General features: G+C 50.3%; 1 protein-coding gene across 5 annotated transcripts in view; it reads left to right on the top strand.

Moving 5' to 3' along the window:
- Window positions 1-1,109, top strand: part of HIPK2 (homeodomain interacting protein kinase 2) — a 176,660-nt gene extending 175,551 nt beyond the window's left edge. For all 5 annotated transcript variants that reach the window (XM_039233991.1, XM_039233989.1, XM_039233988.1 and 2 more), the window contains one exon: window positions 631-1,109. In XM_039233991.1, the coding sequence (XP_039089922.1) occupies window positions 631-1,101 (471 nt within the window). In that variant the 3' untranslated portion in view covers window positions 1,102-1,109. The remainder of the gene's footprint in view (window positions 1-630) is intronic.
- The last annotated feature ends 17,591 nt before the right edge of the window (window positions 1,110-18,700 follow it).

Below are 18,700 nucleotides of genomic sequence, written 5' to 3'. Positions count from 1 at the left end.
GAGATTCATACAAACCTAACTTCAAACAGCAAAGTTCCCAAGAGCCTGGGATGTTAGAGAACAAGATTTCAGCGCGAGGGAGGAAGCGCTTGTCACTCAGAGAGGGGCTCCTTGGACACTTCCCAGCCCCATGTGCTCTGAGGAGACACACCGGCTCCTGTTACCTTTTCAGCCGGCTTGATCTGCCATCATCCAGCCCTTTCTCGGTCCAGGCTAACGTTGCAAGGGGGGCACCTTCTGTCACTCCTCCGGCTTCTGGCCCCCTCCCCTCTCCCTCCTCCCTATTCCTCCTCTGTCCTCCCTCCTCCCTACCCCCAGCTCTCTTTCCTCCCCTTCCTCTCTTACCTCTTCTCACTTCTCTCTCTTTCCCTCCTCCTCCCTCCCACATCTCTCTCTTCCCCTCCCCCCTTCTCCCTCCCACTTCTTCCTCTTCCTCCCCATGGCCCATCTCCCCCCTTCCCTCCTCCCTCCCCCCTCCCTCTGCTCCCTCCCCCTCCCCTGCTCATCAACCTCCCCCTCCTCACTCTTCTCTCTTCCCCTCCTCTTCTTCTCCCCCCCCCCCGCCTCCCCCTCCTCTCCTCCCGCGCGTCTGGCCCCCAACGCAGCCCTCTCCTGGTGCTTCTCCTCCAGGCTCAGCAGCACATCACCGCAGAGCGCGCCGGGAGCCACCGCCGGCAGCAGGCCTACATCACTCCCACCATGGCTCAGGCCCCGTACTCCTTCCCGCACAACAGCCCCAGCCACGGCACCGTGCACCCCCACCTGGCCGCCGCTGCCGCTGCGGCCCACCTCCCCACCCAGCCCCACCTCTACACCTACACGGCGCCCGCGGCCCTGGGCTCCACCGGCACCGTGGCCCACCTGGTGGCCTCCCAGGGCTCGGCACGTCACACCGTGCAGCACACTGCCTACCCGGCCAGCATCGTCCATCAGGTCCCCGTGAGCATGGGCCCCCGGGTCCTGCCCTCGCCCACCATCCACCCGAGTCAGTATCCAGCCCAGTTTGCCCACCAGACCTACATCAGCGCCTCTCCGGCCTCCACCGTCTACACTGGATACCCACTGAGCCCCGCCAAGGTCAACCAGTACCCTTACATATAAACACTGGAAGGGAAGGGGAGGGGAGGGAGGATGGCCAGAGGGGAGGAGGGAGGAGGGGTGAGGTGGGAGCTGGGCTTTTTATACTGAAGATGCGGCACACAAACAATGCAACGGGGCAGGGGGGGCAGGGGGCAGGGACGGACACAGATGAAACTTGAACTAGGAGGTGGGGGGACTTAGAGCAGAGAAGAGAACATTTTAAAAAAGAAGGGATTGAGGAGGGGGAAATCTATGCTTTTTATTTTAAAAAAGAAAAAGAAAAAAAAGAAAACGTCAGTAACAAAAAACACAGCTCACGAACCCATTCTGCACCAAACTGGAAAGGAGAAGAAGAGAGCAACGGAAGATTCTGGAAATGGGGGGCCCCAGTTTTTGAAGAACTTTATCTATGAACTTCTCAAAGATTATTTTCATATGACGGCAAGTGACATTTAAGAATTTGCTGTCAGGGACACCTGATATGGAAATCCAATAGATTTTTAATTATGGAACATAAGAATTAGGGATTTTTCCAGAACTCTAAAGAGTCAGCAGCCCTCTAGAAGGTCAGGCCATGGCCTCAGGAGGCTGATATCTGGGGGCTGGCGTGGGGTTGGCAAAAGCCCAGTTCTGGCTCATTTGTCAGGACTGGAGGGGGGTGGCTGGGGCTGAAGGAAGACCCCCTAGCAGAGGGCGCATTTTCTCTCCCTGAGCACTCTGGATAAATCCCTAAGCAATGTTACTCCTCCGGTGTCATTAATAACGTGTGTTGCAAAACTTTAGGGTTGTTTTTTTTTTTCTTTCCTGAAGATTTATTTTCTCTTTGAATCAATCCCTAGTCACGTAGCATAGGGCTAGTGGGCGTCGCCGACACCCTAGTAGAATGTAGCAGTCTACACCCGTTTTCTACTTTGTGTTCAACTCCAATGATACCAATAGACTATTACTCAATGTAATTGCACAAAAAAAAAGTGGTATAACATAGGCATGTAACCAGTGTGGTGGTCCAGGTGTGTGAGCGTGAACGAGTTTGTGTGGGTGTGAGCGCGGATGCCACCCTCCCTGTGTGTCCCTCGGCGCCGCCATCACGGCTCTCGCATCCTTGATTTTACACCGTTCCCTCCTAGTGCCTTACCGACCGACAGACGCGGTGTGAGGGTTTATTTCCATGGTACTCCAAGAAGCTGCCTGAGGCGAGTCACATCATCTCAGCTCTTCTTTTGTGCTGTTGTAGATTTTACTCTGGTCTTTCCTTGTTTGCTTTCTTTTCTTTTGAAATTTTTATTTTATTTCACTTTAATATCTGTTGTCTTTTTTGAGCTGTTTGCTAGCAGGGGGGCATCAGGGAGATGATGGTGGCATGGGGGGCACCCATGGATCTTGAGAGAGACGTGGGAGATGGATGGCGGGTGGACAAATCCAACTTTTATTTTGGAGACAAAGAGCAAGAGAGACTCCCCACCCTGTACCCTCATCCCACTCGGCCTCCAGTCCACAGTTGGACCAGCTCTACTCTCATGGGAGCAGAGGTCCCAGCTGTGTTTGTGGCAATGTTGGCCTTGCCAGGCGGCTACCTCCTTCCTAATATGGAAGGGACAGAGGAGAGGAGGCCCGGTACCCAGCGCCAGGCTCTCGGACCCGCCCCACGGCCCTGCCCCTCTCTCTGGTTCCACTGACTGTGTTTTGCTCTCACAATTTTGCCAGATCCTTCCCTCTGTAGACAACCATCAACCTTTGTTTGCTGCTGAATCTTTCCTCACATTACCAGGCCTACCCAAGACTCGACTTTGGCTTTGGTTTTCAGAGGGGTCTGGTGGGCAGAAGGTCGGAGGGACATTTATGAGGGTCACTGGGGGGAGGGGGGGGTCTTACACTGCACTTTGGAACACTCCCACAGGCACCTAAGTTTCCAAAGAAATTTGCCCTTTGCCCTCTTTGCACCTTTGATACATTCTGGAAGTTTTCTCAGGCTTCGAACACTGCTGAGGCCAGTGGGGAGTAGGGAGAGCTCCATTCGTAGCAAATTACTCTTGAATATGTGAATGTTGGCAGACTCTGGTCACAGATGCGGCTTGGAAGGGTGGTCCTAATTGTCTGATTCTCGATGCTGAGTCCTAACCGATCCCAAAGCCAAGTTTCCAAGGTGCAAAGAGATGGCTCCCGGTCTCGTCAGCTTGTCCTCACACTCCCCACCCCCCTCCACAGTCTCCCTTAACCATCTACTGTGAACAGTGGTTTTATAGCGCTATCCAGCCTGATTCAGTCATGAAGCCAAGCCACTACCTTAGCTGTTAGCTGTGAAATGTGAAATAACTCTGGAAATTCCCCCTCCCCAACCATAAATTCTGCCCATCTAACAAAGAAATGGGTCCCCAAAGTGCAACCCGCTTAGCCCAGGCCTCAGGCTGGAAGGAAGGACCCCACGGCCCACCGGAGACACACAGGCAGCCCCGTGTCCCCAGTAGGAAAGCCTGTGAGCGGTTCATCCCAGGACAAGACCATCTCCTTGTGGAGCCACCAACCCGTCAGTTGATCGATATTCTTTACCCAGAAGTGAGGAAGTGCCCTCTGTCCAAGACCACAGGGAAAATGGCCAGTCCAGAGAGAGTGCAGGAGCCAGGAGCCAGAGCCACACCGGCCTGTAAAATCCACCTGTTCCTGCCTTGTGGCAGCTGGGTGACAACAGAGCCCCAGAACGTCTCCTCAGGACCAGAGACAGAAGTCTTGGCTGCAAATGACACTCTCCTCACCTTGCTGGGTCGCGTCCTGATCCCCTTGCGCAGTTGACTTCCAGCCTTTCCTTGATCCCATCTCTTATGGGAAGACAACATAGCCTTCCATTTTAAAGAAGCTCATTTTGTCTACTTAAGCTGGAAGTCTCTTATTCTCTCACCTTATCCTCTCTTATTTTCTTTCTTTTCTTCCAGATCAGGAATGAAAGTTCCATGCTGCTCATAAAGATAATATTATTGTACTAATTATTTTGGTTATTACCATTGTAATTATTATCGTTCTCATCATGTTGATATTTTAGCTGGGGTTTTAAGTGCACATTTATTCCCAGTATCTTTGTGTTTTCTCTTTAATATTTAAACTTATTTTATTATATCTGTGAGTCTCTGAGTAGGCAGGAAGGACATATGGATGTCCAGTTTTATTAGACAAAAAAACAAAAACAAAAAAACAAAAAAAAAAAAAAGGAAAGACACAGGAATTAGGAAAATTGTTTTTGTCATTTCTGGTCCACAAAGAGCCGTCGAGAAAGATCGACCACAGAACAAAAGGTTGAAGAAGAATCCAAGCCTTTTCTCTGTGCAGCCAGATGGGACTCTTGACAACATGGTCACCTTCTAGATTCTCATGGCCTGGGGGGAGGTCTGAGGTGGCATCTCCTGGGCCAAACTCTCAGCTGTGGCTCTTCCCTACAGCCTCTGTGCCCTCCTATGCTTCTGGAAGCTGCTAACTAGATTCTTGGCCTGCCTCGCATCTGATGCTTATCTGTCATGCAGAAGAAAGCCCCTCTGCCCAGAGCTGACCAGATGTCCTTCCTTTCCCCATCAGCGCACCAGGAGTGTGGCCTGTCTCCTTCAGCGCAGAGACTGTGTCCCCTCCCAGAAGCCACTGAGTGGAATGAGCTGACTTAAGGGTGCTAGGCCGGTGGTACCTTACCCTGGGAAGTTTCAGCCTCACTTCCCTGCCTTCCATTCATTCACCACACTGCCCACTTCTCCCATCTCCCGCTTGCTCCCCCAAGTACCTCTTTTCAACACGCATTTCTAGGGCCAGAACTAGGAGCCAAAATAAAGGTAGAGGGATGGCCAGAGCCCAGAGGAGCGCTGACGACGTCAAGCACCTCTTGGACATTGTGGGTGCAGCCCCCCCGAAAGAAAGCATTGGCCAGCGGAGGGGCACATGCCCTCTGTGGGCTCTGCTCTGTGTGTGAGGGCCTTTCTTTAATCGGCTTGAGGTGCCCACGCACTGCCCACCAAACCCAGAAACTATGGGCTTTGAGTTGAGATGCCGGTTTGCTGAAGCTTCCTGACAAAAGACTCTCTCAGGCGGCACCCAGCCCTGCAGGCGCTCGGCAAACACGAGCGCCTACTCCCTTCGTCCCCACCCGCCCTCCTCCTCCAGCCCCAAGCACAGAGCTGGGGGAGCAGAAGACCCCAGTGGGAGAGGCCCCGCTCCTTGTGCGCTCCTTGGCGCTTGCCCAGACCTCCCGGCCCGTCCTTTGGCTCTGAGGCACCTTGACCAGTCGGGTGACTCAAAACCTGCCCGTCCCTAGGACCAAGCTCCCAAGTAAAGGGATGCCAACCTCAGCCTTGTTTCAGCCCCAAATAACCCAGAGCATCATCTCTTCTTCACTGGCTCAAAATAAAGAAGCATAGCAAAGACGAAGAGGGGAAGGTTTAAAAGGACAGGTCAAGGATAACCAGCTGACTGCAGCCTCAGGAAGCACAGGTGGATATGCTTCTGTGCTTAGTGCCTCTTTGATGACGTTTTGGCTGTTTCCAAGGGAAGGGGTGAGCAGGCCGACGGGTGGGAGAGTCTGAGGCTCGATGCCAATTAATACTGTGAAGTGGTGCATGTGGTTGATCGAATTCAGAGGGAAAGGAAGGGTTGAGGCAAACCCGACGGTTGTCTCCTGGACTGTACCTGCATTCTGGCCTTGCTGGCGGTGAGTGGCTTGCAGGCTGGGAGAGCCAGCTGGCCTTGCCCTCTTCACCCTGGAAGACTCAACCCGCCCAAACACCAGATTGTTGGACGTAAGGAAGGGAAGGTGAGATTAGCACATCTGCTAACAGGCTGATTTCCCTTGACCAGATCTTTGAAAGTGCAAACACTCATTTTTGAACAAGCGTGTGGCGGAGGATTTCGGTTGTGTGAGTGTGTGTACGTGAGTGGAGCAGACTTTCTTGGAAACCGGAGGAAGGAGGTGAGGAGGCTTAAGGAGCTACTGCTGATGGGCTGTGGTTGGTGAAACAAAGTGTGTCCGTGGGCCGGCCCCAGCTTTCACCCCAGGCCCTCTGGGGTGCCCGCACGGAGCAGAGGGAATTCAACAGGGAGGCGAGGACTCTGCGCAGGCCTGGCCTGCAGTTGCACAATGCCAGCGTGAGCCATTTTGCCAGGAAACATTCCAGCCCCGGAAGCACTTTCCATGCTGTTCTTTCTGACGTGTCTGGCAGATTTCAGATGGGGAAGCCTCAAAATTGAGCAGGCCAGAGATGTCCTCACCAAACTGGAAAGGAAGGTGAAATGTTCCTCTCTTTAGCCAAAGAACCCTTCTCAAAGACACCTCCAGATAGGGACAGAATGGCATTCCTCTCTTTCCTTTCCCGGCAATAATGACATCATTAGTGATGCAATTCCATTTGTCTTTCTCTTTCCTCTCTCCTGACTTGTATTCTTTTTTTATTGCGTTTATTTCAAACTGTATTCATCTCTTAAGAGGAGTGGAGATTAGTAACTCTAAATGCTGCTACTGGGAACCTGGAGGCGCCTCACAAATACGTGGGCTTAACTGATGTCATGTTACCACGGGTACAGACCGGAGAGAACCCTCTGCCAGGAAGCTTAGCTGCATCTGGGGGTCCCGTGCACGCTGGAGCTGCTCTGGGGGTGTCCGTACTTTTCCACTTTGATGCCTTAGGACTCACTTCTGCCCTGCGCAGACTAGACTCAGTCAAATCTCAGTTGGGCTACTAGAGAACTGAAGATGACGGAAAGACATTTAAAAGCAATAGAAACCTTCCGAAGGCTTTTGGCACCGAGGCTCGCTAGAGTGGCCCAAGCTAGTGGAAGGCTTTCTCACATCTTTCTCGCAGCTCCCAGAAGTTCCGCAGGGCCAGCTCCAAGCCAGTCGCTCTTTTCAGACTCAGTGAGCGCTAATGAGAAGTGACCTTCCTGCAGAGTGCCCTTCCTCAGAGATCCTCCTACATCCCCCAGCTTGATCCCCGCAAGTCGTGGAGGGCCCCCAGTCTAGACCGCTGCGTTAGAACATTCTGTTGACTGACTCCCGTTTGTTAAGACAAACTCACAGTGTCCCTCAAGGAAGCAATAGCCCGCATTTGCTGAATGCTTTCAGTCCGCCAGACCCCATGCCAATCCCTGTACGAGCTCACCTCATCGCCGCCCCACTCACAGATGAGGAAGCTGCTGCTCTGAGAAAGTGGCACATGTCAAAACCAGGAAACACAATGGCGGTCCCGAATCTCCACGTTTCTAGTGAAATTTTCATTAAGCAGGACTTCACTGAGATATTTGGTTTCGCTTTTTTAGTGAACAGCAATGAGCGGCTTCGTGTTTTCTGATGAACCATTTGATGGTACTTCTGTTTACTGTGTGCCAAACACTGCTAAAAATTGCTCATCGGCCATCTCGTTCCATGTAGTCTCACAACAGCGCTCTGAAAGGGGCACCATCAGCCCCTTCCCAGATGTGGCGCCTGGCCTGGAGAGCTGGCAACGTGCCCAGGGCTACACGGCTAGTGAGGGAGCCGGGCCTGGACCCAGGGTCTGCCCCGGTCCCTGGTCCCAAACCGGGCCCACGGCCGCCAGCCTCTCTCCAGTGCGTGCGCGTGCGCGCTGAGAAAAGCCTTGAAGGAATGTCACCCCGCACCATCCCCAGCAGAAGTTCTGAATGATGAGGGAGCCGTGACCCGTGACCCGGATGCAAGCAGAAGGGGCAGAAGGCAGTTGACTTTTAGAGAAAGTCTTAGGGGCGTTTCTTTTGATTCATAGTAGAAGTCGTTTTAGATTCCTTTCCAGCGTACCAACTAGCTTTAGTAGTGCTGCTACAACAAACTCTTAACGAGTGAAGAAAAAAAGTGTTCTTTTCTTCTTTTAAAAAAAATAATAATTTTTTCTTGCTTATAGTTAATTCTAGAAAGGCAATACTAAAGGTATATATTTTTTTTAAAATGCTATTTTTTACTGCACTGATAAATATCATGACAACTCTGGTCTCTATAAATCGATCGACTCGTCAGCTCTGGGTAGAACCAGATGCAGGATTCACACCAAATGTGTAAATACCGTGTGTGGGTCTGGTGTCCAGGAACTTTTTTTCTTTGTGTAAAAAAAAGGGGTGGGGGGATGGGGAGAAAAACAAGATGACTCCTGGAAAGAGGAACCAAATAAGGGTTTCTTTTGAGATAGCTTTCTCAAAGAAGTGGAAGAAACAGTTGTGTAAACAGAAAACTCAGCCAACTTTTAGAACATAAGGAAGGAGGGTCTCTTGCCACAGTATGAGAATCATGGTAACACAGAAGCATTTTTAATTTGGTTGAAAGGTGACAAGAATTTAGAAATGCTTTAGGAAGAAATGTTTAATTTTTTAGGAAACTGTTATCCTTTGTTATGAAACATCTCCTCAGTTGTTTGGGGTGGGGTTTTTGTTTCTTCTTTATTTAAAAAAACTTCTTTATCGACTGGCTCCAGGCTTGTTTGCCTAAATTCTTAGGTAGTTTACACAAGTTCTAGAACCTTCTAGAACTTCAGCTCCATTGGAAGCAAACCCAACTAATCAGCATTTAAGATCCTGGTGGGTTTCAATAGGTTTTCTGGAACTCCAACAGAACACCTAAAGATTTTTTTAAAGAAGGTTTTAGATACATTACCTTACACAAACTGTGACCTAATGGCAATAATTACCTCAAATGTGGGCATTCATCCTGGTTTTAGCCTTTTTTGAAATCATGTAGCCAGCTTGATCTTGGGATTTAAAAGACTATGAACTCTGTGTGGGCTGCAAATAATGATTAATGCACACCTGGTCATTGTTGCTAAAGCGAATTCTGAAAACAGCTGATCTTTACAACAAAAGTTAAACCAAGGAAGAGAGCATTCTTTGTGTGTCGTAATGAAATGTGATATTCAAATGCACATGTTGAGTATATATGTTTTTAGCTACTGTAAAATGCTGTTAGCCTTCTAAGATCGCGAGAGAGCCACCTTTTACACGCGTAGACTACATAATTGACTGTGGATACTTAAGCATATTTCTGGCTACGTTTTATAGTTAAAGTGTTTTATAGTTTACATTCAAACTGGTACTTTTTAAAGAAAATTTCTGTTCATAACTGACATCTTCAAACCCCGGCGATTGCCCCTCCAAGGCAGATGTTTTCTAACCATACTGCGTGTAGCCCATTTCCCTCCACGTTGCTGGTCGTGAACGCGAGAGATTGTGAACAGGTTTCTGGATTGAGTGGGAAGGGGTGAGTCCGTAGCCTGGGCCAGATGTGAACACCTCGTGCCATGTCGTATCAACACTTGTCTCCAAAGAGGCCTTCTCTATGACACCGTGGACGAGGCAGACAGAACAGATTCCTGGCTCATTGATTTTTGTCTGGATTTGAATGTTTGATTCCTGTCAATCCACTGACTTCCAGTCACCAGGCAGTAGAAGACACTGGGATTCAGGTGGCCCTGAAGGTACAGCTGCTATTTCTGGGCCCCCGGCAATACTTTGATCGGTGTTTTGCAGTGGGGCAGTCATACGCCCCTACGCCCGTACTCACTGGCCAGGTTTTCCATATATCTGCTGTCAGTAATTCCTTTTCTTCTTTAAAACAAAATAAACACAAAAGGATGTGTTTACTTTTTACTCTCTGTCAAAGTTAGATTTGAAGCCTAGGCCGGTGGGAGCCGGGGAGCTAGATTGCTTCCTAGGGACTGTGTAAGTGCTGCTGAGCAGGGTGGGGGGCTGGGGGACCTGGGCAGCTGGGGGAGGGGAGTGGGGCATTGAGCCCCTTGGAGTAGACATCTTCCTTGCGTCGCTTCCGAGAGAAGGCCCCACTGTCCTCCAGGAACAGGCTAGAAAGTGCTGGTTCCCCTAAGAGTTTGGGTTTGTACTGAGGGGCAGAGGACCCGCTGGGATAAAGGGCATTCGTTAGCAGAGAAGACCTCGAAAAAGTGCAAAACACCCGGGACCAGGGAACCGTTCGTGTGTGTTTTCCCTGTGAACTCTGTGCACAGTATGTTCTCGTTACAAATGTTAGGGTAAAATACCTTTTATCTCGCCCCTCCTTATGCTCCTGCTTTTCCTCTGGTTTTGGCCTTTGCTTTAACTAACCAAATTAATTTTATGGCATCGTGTTTGGGGCTTAACCATGTGTTTAAAACCTAGAAGCATAGAATTTAGCTTTAAAAAAGAAAAAAAAAAAGCGAATATGCTGTATCTGTGAAAGGGCTCTGGCCCTTGCTCTCTCTAGTTTCCTTTCAACCCCTGTCCACACGTCTCTCTCCTGGCGCTGCCTCCTCACCTCTGGCTGGCGTGGGGGCAGTGTCTCCACGGCCACCTCAGCCTCCACCCTCCCACCACCACAGCCCCCCCTCCTGGCACCCAGGACTCCCGGGACGCTCTCAAGAGCCAGGGAGAAGGACCCACTTGGCCTCATGAGCAGTGGTCTTGCCTCCCTGTCAAATATTCCCCCGCTCGGTTGAAGGGGCAATAGATTTCTCATTATTATTATTAATATTATTATTGTTATTTTAATTAATAGTTTTCGGCTCAGGTTATAAGGAAGAACTTGGGAAGTGGAAAGTGACTTGACCATGCCCATCCTTTGTAGCTTTTCCGTGACTTCTGAGTGGAACACGAGGCTTCCCCCACCCCCCTCGCCTCTCCTCGCTTCCGAGCAGACACCCCCACCCCCACCCCCACCCCCACCCCCACCCCGCGGGCGCTGCCTCCGTCTTGGGGGTTTCTCGCCGCCCTGTCACCCTCCCTCTCGCTTTTGTGTTACTGCTCATTTAAAGCTGTCTTCCGTGGCTTTTCCAGGGCACAATCATTTCCGGCCCCCAGAGCATCTCCTCATCCTGTTCGTGTGCGTTTTTTAACCAAATGAAGTAGACCAGGAAGTCCTACTTTGGGGCGGCAGGCTTTCTAGTTTAGTAGAATCACTGTATAGATATAGACGTTGATATATATGTTAGTGTATATATATATCAAACCAAATTTCTGCTAGGAGAAGTATAGCTTTACGGATGAGGGGGAAGAGGAGCTTCCAGAAGTCAGGCAGCGTCGGCAGAGTAGCCGAGCCGGGTGGCCGCAGGCCGCACCTTCCCTGAGTGGCCCGAGGCATGGCGCCGGTTCCTGTCACCCACCTCACTGCAGCGGGGGCAGGTGGCCCTGAAGGGTGCCACTGCTCTCTCTGGGTCCCCAGCCTCCTGGGCATAGATGGATGATGGGGGAGGGGGGCAGCAAATCAGAATGACTGGAATTTTCCATCCCATTTTGCTTTGACCACGCGTATTGAGCTGCAGCCTCTGATATTATATCACGTTTCCGAAAGCGGGACCCAGCAGGGTGGAAAGAGAACAGATCTGTAGGCACGTTTACCTTTCAACTGCCCATAAATTCCGGACACTGGATAGAAAGACTCACTCCCCAGAATGAGAGCCGGGAAGAGGAGACCCGGTGACGAGTGGTCACCAGTCCAAGGAACATGGCTCCCTCCCCAAGGTCACCTTGTCTCCATCTTCCTCCACCAGGTCATCTCAGCCCAATAGCCCTAGAAAGCCCCGGTCTGTTGTGTTCCTTCACTGTACGGTTTCTGTAATGAAAAGTGTTAATCCATGTTAATCTTTGTGAAAATTATTGCGTGCAACAGTATTTTCTCGTGTACCTCTTTTCCCTATGTGAATTGTCCCTCTTTTCTTTTTTATTTATAAATGTCTACTTTTTTAAAAAAAAAAAAAAACAAACCAATGTGTTGTAGACCTATATGTAACCTATTCCTTAGTCTCATATTATAGGTATGTTATAAGAATGGATATTTTACTTGGCTTTAGAATGTTTTACAAGAAAAATAATTCTTAACTGATCAAGTCCTTGCTACTAAAAATGCTTGTGTTTTTCATCATGATGTCGTGTGCTTCTAAATTAATAATCATTTTCGTTGTAGAAAAATGGAGTGAATTTATATTAGTCTTGGAAACTAATAATAGCATTGTAAATTTATGAGATGATTTTAACAGAAAAAAAATTATAGAAGAATATAGTTATTTTAATTGTAATATTACTAACTGTAGGGTGAGAAAGGGGGGGGTCCCGTTGTGGTGAACTATGTTATAGCTTGTTACTCACAGTTTCTTTTTGATCATTTTTTCGGTCTCTGAGGTGAAACGAGTTATTAATTAAAATTTGTAAACTCACATATGCATATTGTATATGTGTAGAAATGTAATCACACTTTGTCTTGGAATTACATTAAACTGTTTCAAATCACTGTACACGTGGCCTGGCGTGCTTACTTATTCTAGAACCAGACTAGCTATCAGGCTAAAGAGGTTACTGTGACAAGCAACATCCTTTGGAAGTTATTTAGCCCTTCAGAAATTGTTGAATACCCCTGAATGCGTTCATAACCCACCACTACACCTACAGTGTGCCAGGATGACCGGGGACGGCTTTAGAGGGTGGGCCTTGAGGCCATTTCAACTTCATCTGTTGGGCAGTCATCACCACTAGCCGTGTCTAGAACTTTCATCAAGCCGAACAGAAGCTCTGTACCTATTAGACTATAACTCCCCATTGCCCCTGTCCCTAGCCCTTGGCACATAGCAGAATTTCCTTCCTTTTTTGAGACTGAATAATATCGCATTGTATGTATATGCCCCATTTTGATAATCCATTCGTCTGTTGATGGTAAGTCAGTTTCCACCTTTTGGATTTTGCGAATGATGACATCGGTATGTAAAAATGAATCCGTGCTTTCAGTTCTTTTGGGTCGATCCTCAGAGTGGGATTGCTGGATTAAATGGCAATGCCTGACTTTTTGAGAAACCACCAGACTTACCCGCAGTGACTATACCATTGTACATAACCACCAGCCACACACAGGGATTCCTCACCGGTGCTCTTGTCCTGCCCTCCATGGCCAGTGTTCTCGGGCCTCAGGACCGCCAGGCTCCGGCCCCGCCGTTATCTGTTCCTCCTGGCTTCACAGGCTTCCCAGCCAACCTGAACCGCACCCACCTTCCACCCGTATGCTCCGCTTCCTGCCCCACCCGCTTGCCGTGATCCATCCAGCCATCCACATCTCTGACCCTACTGGAGAAGAACCCCCCAACCCTGTGGACTTCTGCCTGCCTTCTGTGCTCATCAGCTCCCTCTGTGGGTAACTGGAAACCTCCCACTGTGCCCATGCCCTTGCCTCCGCAGAGTAACCCAGAGAAATCCAGACCTTGGGAGCCCCTCAGCCCCCACTGCGTCCCGCAGACCCATCTGCCTCCACCTCCGTGCCTGCTCGCTGCGCAGGCTCCTTCTTGCCAAGCGTCCCTGCTTCGGACCTTCCTGCCTCTCTCGCGCCGAGCCCTGCTAAAAGCTGCCTGCATGCCCTTCTGGAAGCCTGCCCTGGCACTCCTGACGATGTTGGTGACCCCTGTCCTGGTCCCCAGCCCCTGCACCTTGCAGGTTCTCATTATGCCATCGTGTCAACATTTCCTGATTTCCCTTCTCCGCAAAACCACAAAACCCTCGCAGGTAAGGAACCGCCAGACTTTGTCTTTCATCTCTGTTGCTAAACAGCCCTAGTACAATGCCCGACACAGCTGATTTGGCTCAATCAGCAAACTACTCAGCCCATTTTCCTGCCCGATCAACCCACCTCCTTTGAATTTTGGGTGTCCCAGAATTCAGAGAATACCAACAAAACCCTAAGTGTAGCCAATATGTGAACGTGGTTGAACACAACTCAGTCAAAATTCAAATGACATAAAAATCCATGCAAAAGATTTTGACAGGACTTCTTCCAGCATATATATCTTTTTTTGAATTATCAGTGCACCGCTCAGGATCACAGCCCATGGAGGACACGCCCAGGAGCCTGTTCCAAACCACCAGGTGTACATTTTTGGTGAGTCTGACTGACATGTTTTGTAACTATTCCCTAGAATAGCTAAGCCTAAGCAAACATTAAATACAAATAAAAGCAGAGAATACACTAAGAACAGATTGTAGGCATAACACTCATGGGATGGTGTCCTCGTGACCTCGTGACCTCTGAACTTACCTGTTTCGTCCCTCCTGTCTGCCAGTACTAAGCTTTAAATTAAAGCAGGCAGCTGGAACCCTCTCCCACCTTGCACAATACGTCCCACTTGGGCCACCAAAGCTCCTCTTAGGAGATCTGTTTCCTCCAGTAGATCTCCCTCAGAAGATCTATTTCCCTTACACTTGTCTGGCCCTGCTTGGAGATGGAAAAAACCCACTGCTCAGCAACAACCCTAATCCTCACTCCTCAGGGAGGAAACAGGGCGAGGAGCTAGACTGTATGGGAGACATCTGATTCCAGTTTTTCCTGCTGTTTTACCCTCGCCGACTTACAGGAGGCATACAGTCCTTTGTACTGCGACACTTGGCCTTCAATGGCATTCAGGGAAACAACGCTGGAGTACAGGTACGCTGGTAGAGAAACCACTTGGCATGTACTTTTATGTCACTTTATGTTCTGTGTAAATGTCTTCCGTTTTAATGCGGTGGCTTCCAGGGGCCTTACCAGTTGCAGACTCAGCCTGTGGCCCTGGGCTGCTTGTGAAAGAACAGAGTCCCCATTTGATAGATAAAAGGCCAGAACCAGAAGGAAAAATGTGGCTGTTTGGAGGAAGCCCCTGCTGGGAGGGGAAAAAAAAAATCACAGGTGTTATTAAGACAGTGCGGCCTTGAGCACCAGGCATTGTGTGGAAGTGATGGATCGCTGAAGTCTACACCTGAAACTGACATTACTCAGTATGTTAACTACTTGGAATTTAAAGGAAAACTTGAGGAAAAAAATATTTAAAAATAAAAAGCATTTAAAATAAAAAAAAAGATAGCAGCAGCTGGGAGGGGGGCAGTAGGAGAGAAGGAAGTATTGACAGAATAATGATTGAGAGCAAGGCTGTGGGGACAGCCATCCTTGGGCTCAGTTCCAGCCACCGTTGTTCATGACTGTGAAAGTTGGGTAATCACTTAATCTCTCAAACCTCAGTTTTCTTATCTGCAAAATGGGGGTAATGCTACAGGTGGCAAAGACTGGCTCAACATTCCCCAAAGCCGTTTCCTCTTCTTAGTGAGCACACAGCTAGATTGTATCTCCTAGCTTGCTTTGCAGGTAACTCTGTCCAGAGCTGGGCCCTTGAAAAATGGTCACGCGTTTATCCACACTCTCTTCCCTTAGTTTCTGGCTAGATACGGAAGATCCAGTGAAGGACTCCGAGGGCCTGGGGAACGGTAAGGCCGCCAGTGGAGGAAGCCCAGGGTGCTGAATGACTGGGTGGCCTCCTGATAAAACCACATTGGACAAAACCACAAAAGAGCAAGAAATAAGTATTTTTCTTATATTTAAGACTCTGCATTTTTAGGATTATTTATTATAGCAATTAACCTGTCCTGTTAACACAGACATTGGGTCCCGAAAGTGAGGTCCTCGTATACCAAACATCTAAACAAGAACGCACAGCATTGGCTTAGCAGCTGGACAGAGAAATAAGGAAGTTGATTTCAGGATCTGGAAAGGGGACAGCCCATGCTATGCTTTCAGAAAACAGTGGACAAACACGCCGTTAAAAACTCTAAGCAGTCTACAAAAAAATCGACTAGAGCTAACAAGTCAATCTGGCCAGATTATAGGATAAAAGGTCAATGTACAAGAATCGAATCTACTTCTTTATAAAAGCAGAAAACAGTTGGAATATGAAAAATTTTTTAAATTACAGTAGCATGAAAAATTAAACTTGGTAAGTTTTTTTAAATATATGCAAAAACTCTACCCTTAAAATTTGTAATAGGCTGCTGCAATTTGAAAAAAAAATCTCTAAAAAATGGAGAGAGAGATGGGGCACCTGGTTGGCTTAGTCCGGTTGGGCATCTGACTTCGGCTCGGGTCATGATCTCACGGTTCATGGGTTCGAGCCCCGCGTCGGGCTCTGTGCTGACAGCTCAGCGCCTGGAGCCTGTCTTCGGATTCTGTGTCTCCCTCTCTCTCTGGCCCTCCCCTGCTCATGCTGTCTCTCTCTCTCAAAAATAAATAAAACAATTTTAAAAACTGGAGAGATCTACATTGTTGATTGGAATAGTTAAATTATTAAAATGGCACAGCTCTTCAAATTGTTTTACAGCTTCAGTGCAAACCCAGTCAAAAATCCCAGAGGCTTTTTTTGTACAACTGACAAACAACAACAACAACAAACTAGGGCATTAGAGACCCATGTGATAACATCAAACAGACTTAACTGGAGTCTTGGAAGAAGAAAAGGGTGGGGCAGGAGAAATATTTAAAGAGGTAAAGGTGAAGAATTTTCCGGAACTGATCCAAGACATCAACTTGCAGAATGGAGACTCTCAGTGCATACAAGCGCGCAGCCAGTCTGCATTCCTCAGCCGTCCACAGCCGTCCTGGCCAATGGTCTGTGCACAGAATGTGTGCCGCCTCCAGGGGACATGCCTGCCACACAGGTGGCCTCCCCAGGGCCCTGTGGAGTGGGGCTGGGTTCATACGCTGCCCCCACCACCTGGAGCTGCGTGATGTAGAGCCAGTCCCTTAACCTCTCCGAGTCTGTTCCTCGTCTGCAAGCATGGGCGGCTAATGCACGCCTTGCAGGGGCCACGGACTAAGCAGACACCAGATGACTGGCAGCGCAACGCCACATGCTTAAAAAGTCCTCCCTGTCGTCCTCCATCTTCAGAGAGGTCATCTGAGGAGGGCCTGGTATGCGTGCTCAGCCTTCTGCCTGGGCCCTGCCCACTCCAGGGGTTCACCGAGGATGGAACTGGGGTTTGGGTTCAAATCCTCCCAGGGAGCGGCAGCCCAGGCTCCAAGCTAAGCACTCTCTCAACTCCAGGTGGGGGTCGCCTCGGAGGTGGTCCCTGCTCCAGCAACGGTGGCGTGGCGGCGGTGGCGTTGGGGGTGGGCACTCGGAAACCAGCAGAGGCGGGGTGCTCGCCCTCGGTGCTGCCCCCTGTGGCCGCCGAGAGCACAGCACCAGGCACAGCCGCCCAGCCGCCGGCGGCCGCTCAGCCACGCGGGAGGGAGGCCGGGGGTGGGGGGGAGGCCGAGGGGCTTAGCCCGCGTCCGAGCTTTGGAGGGCTTGCCTACGTCTCTGAAGTCTGGCCAGCCAGCTGTTTCCGTCTCGTGTTTCCTTCCTTGGGAGGAACCGGATAGGAAAACTCTGAAAACCTTGGTGACTCTGAGACAGGGTTCCTTCGGCTACTAAACTGATCTAGCATTTTGTCCCGGGGACAAACCCAAGGTTAGGAGGGATTGTTTGACAGTGGGCACCTGGTGGCGGCAGGCGGCAGGCCTCGGGTAATCGAAGAAGAGAGAAGATCCCATGATCCCCTGTCTTGTCCGCTGCTCCCTTCCCCGCCCTCCTCAGTGCCTGATTGTCTGCACCTGAGACCCCACTCTCACCCCATTCCCCTCCAGCCCCCCCCCACACACACACACACAGGTGAGAGCACAGCCTGGAAGCCCTGGCCGGGCGCTCCCACTCCTCGGGGCCTTGGGTGCCTGGGGCCCGCCACGCACAGTCTAGCCACCTGCGGCAGCCTTGCCTCAGTTCCTGCCTTGGGCATTTCTGTGCGAATTAAATGAGGTATCACCTGCAAGGCTTTTGAGCCTCACATCTTTGAGGGGAAGAGATTGTGCAGGACTGAGAATAGGGGGAAGTGAGACTCCCCCCCCCCCCAAAGTATTCGCCACTGCCGACGACCATTTCCTCAGTGTTCAACCCTGCAACACACTGCCCCACCGGGGCTGGGAAGGTGCTGGGCTTCCTGCCACACACAACCCCCCCCCCAGGCACCACCACTGCCCTGAATCCCTATCACCTCTTCATAGTACACTCGGGTCCCTCACGGGCTTCCCACTAAAGACAAAATGTGAAATCTCAAAATGCCCATATTTTACTAGCTATGTGGAAAGCACGCAGAACATTCAACAACGCCAAGCTGACAGCTTTGAAATCGGACAGTAAAAGGACTGAGCAGAACAAAGCAGGACCTGGTTTCCCTCTGAGCTATTTTCTGAAAATGGGCCAGGACCCAAATTCATGGGGCTGCTCCCGGGCGGGCCGCCCACCTCTCAGCCAGCCCGGGCCCTGAGGGGAGGCCGGGGGGGGGCCGGGCCCCACTGTGGGGGGCTCTGGGGCTCCAGGTGTGTGTGCTGGGGGCCGGGGAACTGCCAGGCCCCTGCTTCCTCCCCAGGCCAACCAGGGGTCTAGGAAGGGACCCTAGGACCTTCACAAACTCTCATCCCGCCCAACATGAACACCATCTTTGCTGCATGGCTAATCCTCCCGCTCCCGTCACTCCCTGCTCCCCTAAGGCAGAATAAGCCGTCCCTCAACTGTGCTCCAGAATGTTCCTCTGCTCCCTGTGTGCTCCTTGGAGGATAAAGCTGTTGCTCCCCATGCCCGGCGTGGTGTCTGGCACGCAGTAGGTGTGATGTGAATAAATGTTTGTCATACTGAGTGGAATAGTAATGAAGGAGCCAGATGGAACACACCCTTCAGACATCTAAAAATAACTCAGTCGCCTAGCGGAATTGAAGGGTGCCCTGAGGCCACAGAGAGTGTTTTTTGTCCTTGGAACCCACTGGTGCTCCCTCTGCTCCTCCCCCCAGCCACGACCCTGG

Source organism: Hyaena hyaena, unplaced genomic scaffold (genome assembly GCF_003009895.1).
Source record: "Hyaena hyaena isolate Hyena2069 unplaced genomic scaffold, ASM300989v1 scaffold_82, whole genome shotgun sequence".
Classification (NCBI taxonomy): domain Eukaryota; kingdom Metazoa; phylum Chordata; class Mammalia; order Carnivora; family Hyaenidae; genus Hyaena; species Hyaena hyaena.
Note: the sequence above shows the minus strand (reverse complement) of the source record. Positions and strands in the feature narration are given on the sequence as shown.